Source organism: Furipterus horrens, unplaced genomic scaffold (genome assembly GCF_987537825.1).
Source record: "Furipterus horrens unplaced genomic scaffold, mFurHor1.1.pri manual_scaffold_4, whole genome shotgun sequence".
In the NCBI taxonomy this organism is placed as follows: domain Eukaryota; kingdom Metazoa; phylum Chordata; class Mammalia; order Chiroptera; family Furipteridae; genus Furipterus; species Furipterus horrens.
In genome coordinates, this window is record NW_028327174.1 from 194,858,894 (window position 1) to 194,867,682 (window position 8,789).

An 8,789-nucleotide genomic window follows, 5' to 3' on the forward strand; every position below is an offset into this window, starting at 1 on the left:
GGTGTAGGAAAATGGGTGAAGAGGTGAGGGGATTGATAAGTACAAGTAAGTAAAGAATAGCCATGGGGATGTAAAGTACAATATAGGAAATTGAGTAGCTAAAGACCTTATATGCATAACTCATGGACATGAACAATGGTGTGGGGATTCCCTGAGGGGGTGGAGTTGCTGGGTGGAAGGAGGCAAAGAGGGAACATTAGGACAACTATAATAGCATAATCAATAAAGTATAATTTAAAAAAAGAAAGTAAAAAAAGGAATCACCAATGAATGTCAAATACAGTGGGTGAAATGTTAATAAGGAAAAAGTTACATTTATATATTATCAAAAAAACTACCCAAATGATACCCAGTATTTACCAGGTTGAAACATTAACTTCAAAAAAGTAGTAACTTTACAGTAGAGAACCTGGGAGGCAGCACTATAGTCAGTTGATCAAGGATTCAAACACCAGTAAATAGAAAAATTAATATCATATGTCTTCTAATAATATGCCCTGGGGTATATCTGCTGAAAATACCGGCCTGAAACATACATACATACAAACATATGTACATGCACACAGAAGGTAAACATATTAAAATGTTAATCATTGGGGAATGTCGGGAGGCCTTTCCAGGAATTCTTGATATTATTTTAACAACATTTGTATATCTTAAAAATCATATCAAAATAAAAATTTGGAAAATCCTTTGTCCCACCTGGCACAATGCCCAAGAAGAAAGGAGTCCAGGGCATCGGTATAATCAGGGACACTGTCCCCTAGGACTCCAGTCCCTCTGGCTCTTGGACACAAGCTCCCCAAAGGGCACGCAGAAATTAACCAGAATCTTGGGGACTTGGTGTCTCAGTCTCTTATTAGTAAGGAAGTGTTGTCTTTTGAGTCCTTTCTCTGGAACTGGTTAAGGAAAATGAAAGTCTGTAGAAGTGCCAAGGCCCCAGATATTTCTTCTAATTGTGTGGCTGTGAGACGTCTTAAGGAAAACCTAAGGAATTGGGGAACAGTCTGGAGCAGAAGGTGTCTGAGCTCACCAAAGATGAGTACAGGTCAGAGGGGCTAGAAATCTGCACTTGGGGACGAATCTGCCTGCGTGGTTGTTGATTCATAGATGAGACTCGAAGTCCGTGAATGTGTGTGTGTGTCTGCCTGTATTGTGTATGCTTATGTATGTACTGTTTGATAGTGGCTTATGCGTGCACATATGTGTGCTATGTATCTAACAGCCTGACTTTTTTCCTGAGTTAGACTTAACCTGGGCCCTGTTTAAGTGCATGTAGACCAGGTTATCAACCTCCTGGCATGTGATCCGGGACTGCTGACTCATGCCTGTGGTCAAAAGGACTTGCGTCACTGCTGAGCATCAGGGGTGACACTGTTGGCTCTGCTGCTGAGCAGGAAGACGCCTGACCTCACAGGAGCCAAGGTCAAGTCAGAGAGGGCTCACACCTCCGCTCAGCAGTGTGTGCTGCTGCATGTGCAAGCTGTGTCTGTGGGTGACACATTCGAGTGTGAGTAGGAAGGTGTATTGTTTGTTTGTTTTCTGTATGTTACCATGTTGTGTGACCATGTACAAAGTGTGTTGGTGGTGGTTTAACAAGTGTGCCTATGACTGAATAGGCTTGACCAACCTATGCTGCCTGCCTTCCCCCAGGATGGGGATGGGACAGAAGGGGCGGAAGCATGCCTCTCATTATTAGTAGGAGTGTGTGTGATGCTTATGTAGTGAGTATGTGGCTGGGTGTGCAATAAATATGTATTTTTGAATAAATGAAAATGAATGTAAGGGTCTTTGAAAACTGGAAAACAGATCCATATAAATGAATGGAACTATCTAGGTAGGGATCTAAGAAAACATTGAGCTGCTTGCAAACCTAAAGTAACCCAGGGTCTCCCAATGATGGGAGATGTTTCCATGGGTACTAGTTAAGAGCACAGGCTCTGATCATGCAGACATAGTAGACTGACCTACATATTTGATGATTTTTTCCTGTAAGTTTATTCTTATTATAGTTGATATACAATATGGTGTTAGTTTCAGGTGTATACAACATGGTGATTCAACATTTAAATAACAACTACCACAGTAAGTCTAGTAACCACATGTCACAATAGAGTTACAATGATATTGACCCTATTAAAAATATTTTGTATTTTTAACCTATAGAAAATGGCAATACATACAGTTTATATATGCATATAAGATTTATATAACTTATGTTTCTGTTTCCTAACAGTTAATATAGGGTGAAAAGAACATTCATTCTTACTACAGGTGTGAAGAATTTTTTAGCCTGGGAATGTAAGGCTGAAGTTGGATTTAATTACAAAAGGTAGATAAAGCCCTTAACTTAGTGTTCAACACAGTGTTTATGACCTCAAGATGGTCAGTATTATTGTGAAAGACAGTTTGTGGACTGCTCTGATTTCAGAGCTATTCTCAATCACATGGCTTTAAATAGTTACCCATTTCTGGAGTGTCCCTGATTTACAGTTGAAAGTCAATGGAGCCTGGCAGGTTCACAGGCGCAGTGTGACATCGCTCCAACAATGGCTCCTCAGCACTGGACTGTCACGTTACTTTAAGGCACAAAATCTGACCCCAGTTTTTTGGACTCATCTTCCATTTCTGCCACAGTGAATTATTATGGTTTGGCACTGTAGAGGTGTAGAAATTATTCCTCATGCTCATCAATTCCCAACTCCCAGAAGAGGGGACCTTGCTTTTCTTGTTCCCACTGCATCTCAGCCCTTAGTAGAATTTCCAACACAGACTCGATGTTCAATAAATAATGGCTGAAAGAAACAATGACTGCCTCCCTGCTTCTGTGCAATGAAGTTTTGTCGGCCGATTTAGGAGTGCAATGCTATCCTGAAACCAGACTGGGATAGACTGAGGATGCAGGCATCCACAGGTGTGAGAAATTAATGGAGGGAGTGAAGGAGCAGAAGAAAGAGCACAGGGTTTAGCCAAAAACAACATTTGCCTGACCCCTGGTGTGGTGGTGGCTTGAGAGAAGGCGGAGGCAGGAAAAGTGAAAAACATGGAAAACTGTAATATTGTAAACAATTAAAATTAAAGGAAAAATTCATGGTTTTCCCACAGTATGAGATGTGATGGTCCTGGTTGTGTTTCTAGGATCCTGAAGATTCCCAAACCTCCTTTGTCCCCGGCTGACAGAGGAGGACCATGAGGAGGGACAACCAGAGCAGCGTGTCTGAGTTCCTCCTCCTGGGGCTCCCCATCCGGCCGGAGCAGCGGGGCGTGTTCTTCGCCCTGTTCCTGGGCATGTACCTGACCACGGTGCTGGGCAACCTGCTCATCATCCTGCTCATCAGGCTGGACTCTCGCCTGCACACGCCCATGTACTTCTTCCTCAGCCACTTGGCCTTCTCTGACATTTCTCTGTCATCTGTCACTGTCCCAAAGATGCTTATGGACATGCAGACTCGGCAACGATCCATCCCCTATGTAGGATGCATTTCTCAGTTGTATTTCTTCATACTTTTTGGTGGTCTTGATAATTTCCTTCTAGCTGTGATGGCGTATGACAGGTACGTGGCCATCTGTCACCCTCTACACTACACCACCATCATGAGGGAGGGGCTGTGTGTGCTGCTGGTGGCTGCCTCCTGGATTGTCTCCTGTGGCAATGCCCTGTTGAACATCGTCCTCTTGGTCAGACTGTCCTTCTGTGCTGACAATACCATCACCCACTTCTTCTGTGACATCACTGTGCTCCTGAAGCTGAGTTGCTCAGACATCTCCCTCAATCAGCAGGTCATCTTCACTGAGGGAGGAATGCTTTTATTCTTGCCCTTGGTTATTATTTTAGGCTCATATCTCCGCATAGGGACCATCATTCTAAGGGTACCCTCCACTAAGAGACTTTTGAAAGTCCTCTCTACCTGTGGCTCCCATCTCTTTGTGGTGTCTTTATACTACGGGACAATTGCTGGTGTTTACTTCTTGCCCTCATCATGGGATTCCGAATACATAATTGCTTCGGTCATGTATATGGTTGTTACCCCCATGCTGAACCCCTTCATCTACAGCCTGAGGAACAGAGACATAAAACAGGCCTTAGAAATGTTTGTCAATAGGGTTAACTTCTTTAAGTGGCAATCACTAAATCCTAGTCTACAGGAGCACAATGAGGTACATCTCCCAACATTATTGTGTGGTTGACATCTCCATACAACTTTAACAGGATTTGCATTCCATTGTTATGTATAAGTGCTGTTAATATGTCAGCTAGGTCAGGTTTGCTGCTTGGATTGTTTATATTCTTTATTCCTAATTACTATTTTCCCTTGTCCATTATATTTTATTATATGCAAAATCACTTGTGAAACATGTTGTGTAACTATAATTATGAATTTGTCCTTTTCTCCATTGAGATATGTCCATTTTTGCTCATGTATTTTTATGCCGTGTTATGAGGACACACTGGTTTGGCATCATGATCCACTCCTGGTGAACTTCCTTTTTTTTTTGAACTGATTCTTTTATGCTAGCTTTTGTTGGCTTCACGCTGATTGCGTGCACGTCTTCCCAACTCACATTCGATGACATCATGTTGGTGCACTGCAATCAGCCATGATCAGAATAATTACACTATGAAAAGTCGCATGTGCTACAGAGCAAAACTTTTAACAAAAGAGAGAAAGACCTAAAAAAATGCATTTAACAGCACACTATTTCATTTAAAATTAGGAGATATATCTAGCAATGTATCCTGCCTTAATACTTCATCTACTTCTCATATTAATGTTGATGCCTTATATCTGTATCTGTAGGCATAGATGTATATACAGATATTGATACAGATATTACTATAGGATATCTAGTAAAGATGCACCTTTTCTTGTTAAATTTAACATGGCATTTCTTTTCTGTCACGTTAGACTTTTCTGTGCCCACAGTGCCAGTGAGGTGTCCTTTGTTAATAGTGTATGTAAAGTTGGATTTTGTTCTTTTTATGTATAGCAACAATTATTATTTTTCTGGAGCTTTATATCTAGTGACATCTAATGTAAACATATTTGAATTTATATTTTTCCATATAACTATGTGAAACATCTGTTTCACATTTATTCTCTTGTGTCTTCCTCCCTTTGGAATATTATATATACTCTTATTTCATTATTCCTCTATTATGAATCACACATTAATATTATTTTATAATTCTTGTCTGTGCTATATGCAAAGATTACTTTTATTTTCTTTTAAAAATTTTTAAAGATTTTATTTATTTATTTTTATAGAAAGGGGGTGGGACGGAGAGAGGGAGAGAAACATCTTTGTGTGAGGGATACATCGATTGGTTGTCTCACACATGCCCCAACTGGGGACCTGGACTGAAACCCAGGCATCTGCCCTGACTGGGAATCGAACCTGTGACCTTTAGGTTCACAGGCCAGTGCTCAAACCACTGAACAACACCAGTCAGGGTTCTTTTTGATTTTTAAGTCATAGCTTGAAATACAAAACATGATATTGACCATTTATGCCATTTGAGATACACAATTCATGGCACTTAGGAGACTCAGCACCAATATTTCATTCTAGTACTCCTAAAGTATACTCTATAGAGCATCACTGAAATAGAGTATTTTGCAACTGTGAAACAATAAAAACAAAAAAATATATAAATCAATATGGAGATACATCAGGTTATATCGTTTAATGGAAAAAAAGCTATGTGTACAAGTGCATGTACAGCAATGAAATTTATATAAAAATGAAGGGGAAATAAAGTGTACATAGTCTGCCCATTTAAGCAAAAAAAAAAAACCAGGAAGACTAAATCAGACACTAATGAGATGGTTTACCTAGAGGAGGTGGATAGAAGAGATGGGGGATGAGTATAATTATTAGTATAGTTATGACTATGTTGTCTTTGCTGCTAGAAAATAAATAGATGAGGTGGTGCATTAAGCAAAATAGCGTAAAGAAGGCAAGTGAACCTAAGTGTATCTTAAATTAATACCATATTAGACTAAAGAGAAAAATAAAATAAGTACCCTAGTAATTCTTGAACCCAGAATTTTGCCTATATGCTCTCACAAGTAAAAATAAACTGGAAACAAAGTCTTACACTGCATGTAGTTAATGAATCACTAACAGTGGTAGGAGTTCTAGATTCAGAAACTTTTTCCCATGTCCAAAAATTCAGCAGGTAAGTAAACATTGAGGAAAAGGCAGTGACTTCTCACTGTTGTGGGAAAGGGACTGTGTGTTGGGAAAGAGGAGTTGCAAAAATATTTATGATGTCAAACTAGACCTGGAGATATCAACTCAAACCCATGAGTTTTAAAATTATAAATAGATGGAAATTTATATGTTATATATCAAGACCTATACTGTTCCCATCCCCCACTCTTTCTTTCCCACTCCTGACCCACCACCATGATTAAACATTCCTTTAGTTTCTTAGTTTCTAGTTTTTACTTCTTGTCTTTCTTTTATCTATATTCTCCAATGGGCTTCTCTGATATTATTTAGAATGCTTGTAAACCATAAACAGACCTAAAGCTTCAAAATGAAAAACTACAGTAATGGAGTATAATTCAGAGTATAATAAGTAAAAATCCAGGAGTCCATAATTATATAAACAAATAAAAAACTAATGAGTGGGGAATAAGGGTAACTCCTTTCTTATGAGAAAACACAACTAATAGACATAGGAGAAATAACAGAGTTGGAGAAATTACCATTTGGCCACTACATTTGGGATAATTATCCCATATAAGAATCACCAGTGTGGTCAAGATGGTGGCATAGGTATACACGGCTCCCCTTCTTGCACAACCACATCAAAATTATGACTAAAATATAGAACAATCATCACTCATAGTTGAGACTCGAAGTCCATGACTGTGTGTGTGTCTGCATGTATTGTGTATGCTTATGTGTGTGCTGTTTGATAGTGACTTACGGGTGCACATATGTGTGCTACGTATCTAACAGCCTGACTTTTTTCCTGAGTTAGGCGTAACCTGGGCCCTGCTTTAGTGTATATAGACCAAGTTATCAGCCTCCTAGCATGTGATTCGGGACTGCTGACTCATGCCTGTGGTCAAAAGGACTTGCATCATTGCTGAGCATCAGGAGTGACACCGTTGGCTCTACTTCTGAGCAGAAATTGAGTTGGAAGTAAGGACAACTACGGATTTAAAGAAAACACATACATCCAGACTGATAGAAGAGGCAGAGATGTGGAATAGGCTGGTCCCACATCCATGTGTGGGAGATAAAAATTTGGGAGCAATATCATAGGAGGGAGGAGTCCAAGCCCAACACCAGGCCCCCCAGAACAGTGTTTCAGTGCCACAAAGATAAGTCCCCATAACTTCAGGCTGCAAAAACCAGTGGAAATTGAATTGAGGGAAGAAACTTCTGGATTCCCTAGACTGTCCTCTTAAATAACTCCCACAGTCTTAGACTCACTCTCTCTGAGCTCCAGAACCAGGGTAGCAGCTTGAAAGGCACCAGTGAAAACCGGAAGAAACTGAAGTGTGATACCAAGGCAAGAGTTGGGGGACAGCTTTCTCCCAGACAGAAAGGTAGGCAGAGATCACTATCCCTTTTATGAGCTTTCTATCCACAGAGCCACAGAGCTGAGAGGTGGGTGCCATATCTGAGACTCCATCAACCTGCCTAATGCTTTTTTTCCCCTGCCCTGGAAATCCCTTGAAATTCTGTTCTACCCTACTTACAGGCCACCCAAGCTGTTAACATTGTCTTTTCCACATGAATGCCTGGTCGTGGCTCATGTTTCACAACTTCCTAAATCCACTCAAACAAGCAACAGCTAGCCTCAGTGAGCTCCCACCACCTATACTTCTTCCTAAGAGGCCCCATGCTTGTCACTAGCAGCATCCAGGCTAGGTTCACCGCTTGGCTCTTTGTGGGAACCTCCAAGCCCAGCACAGGTAGCAGCCATGTCAGATTGCTCTATAACTCATGCAGGGTGGCCCCAGGAAGAACACAGGTGGTGGCTAACTTTGTCCTGCACCATCTGAGAAACCCCAGAGATTGTGCACCCAGTGAATGGCTACAGATCACGTCAGAGCATCATCACCCGGCTCCTGCACCATTGATCCTCCAGGAAGGGCAAAAGTTGATGGCCAGTGGTCACAGCCAGCCCTTGCAGCTGACTGGCCTGGGTAAATCTCTCCCATTGACCTGTCAACAGAAATCAAGGCTCAACTACAAGTGGAGGGTGTACTCAGCCACACGAAGGGTGCGCCTCAAATACCCAACTTAGGTGATATGGGGGGCTGTGCTATTGGGCCTTACAGGACACCTATGACATTAGATCACACTACAAAATACAGAGTCAAAGGAACTCTACCTAAAATACAGAAACAAACCCAGGAAGGCTGTAAAAATGAGGAGACAAAGAAATATGGCCTAAATTAATGAACAGATAAAAAAATTCAGAAAAAGAACTAACCAAATGGAGATATGCAATCTATCAGATGCAGAGTTCAAAACACTGGTTATAAGGATGCTAAGGAACTTAGTGGGGATCTCAACAGCATAAAAAAGATTTAGTCTAAAATGAAGGATACATTACTTGAAATAAAAAACAATATACAGGGGAACAATATTAGAGTGGATGAAGCTGAGAATCAAATCAATGATTTCGGACATAAGAAAGCAAAAAAACAGCAAGAAGAAAGAAGAATCCAAAAAAAAACAAAAAACAAAAACTGAGGGTCGTGTAAGGAGCCTCTGGGACAACTTTAAGTGTTTCAACATTCACATGTGGGGTGCCAGAG

General features: G+C 40.7%; 1 protein-coding gene across 1 annotated transcript; it reads left to right on the plus strand.

Moving 5' to 3' along the window:
- Window positions 1–3,189: 3,189 nt before the first annotated feature.
- Window positions 3,190–4,132, plus strand: LOC150013672 (olfactory receptor 1J4-like). The gene is given in 2 exon segments (XM_090275264.1): window positions 3,190–4,089; window positions 4,091–4,132. Coding segments are annotated over 2 exon segments (942 nt in total).
- The last annotated feature ends 4,657 nt before the right edge of the window (window positions 4,133–8,789 follow it).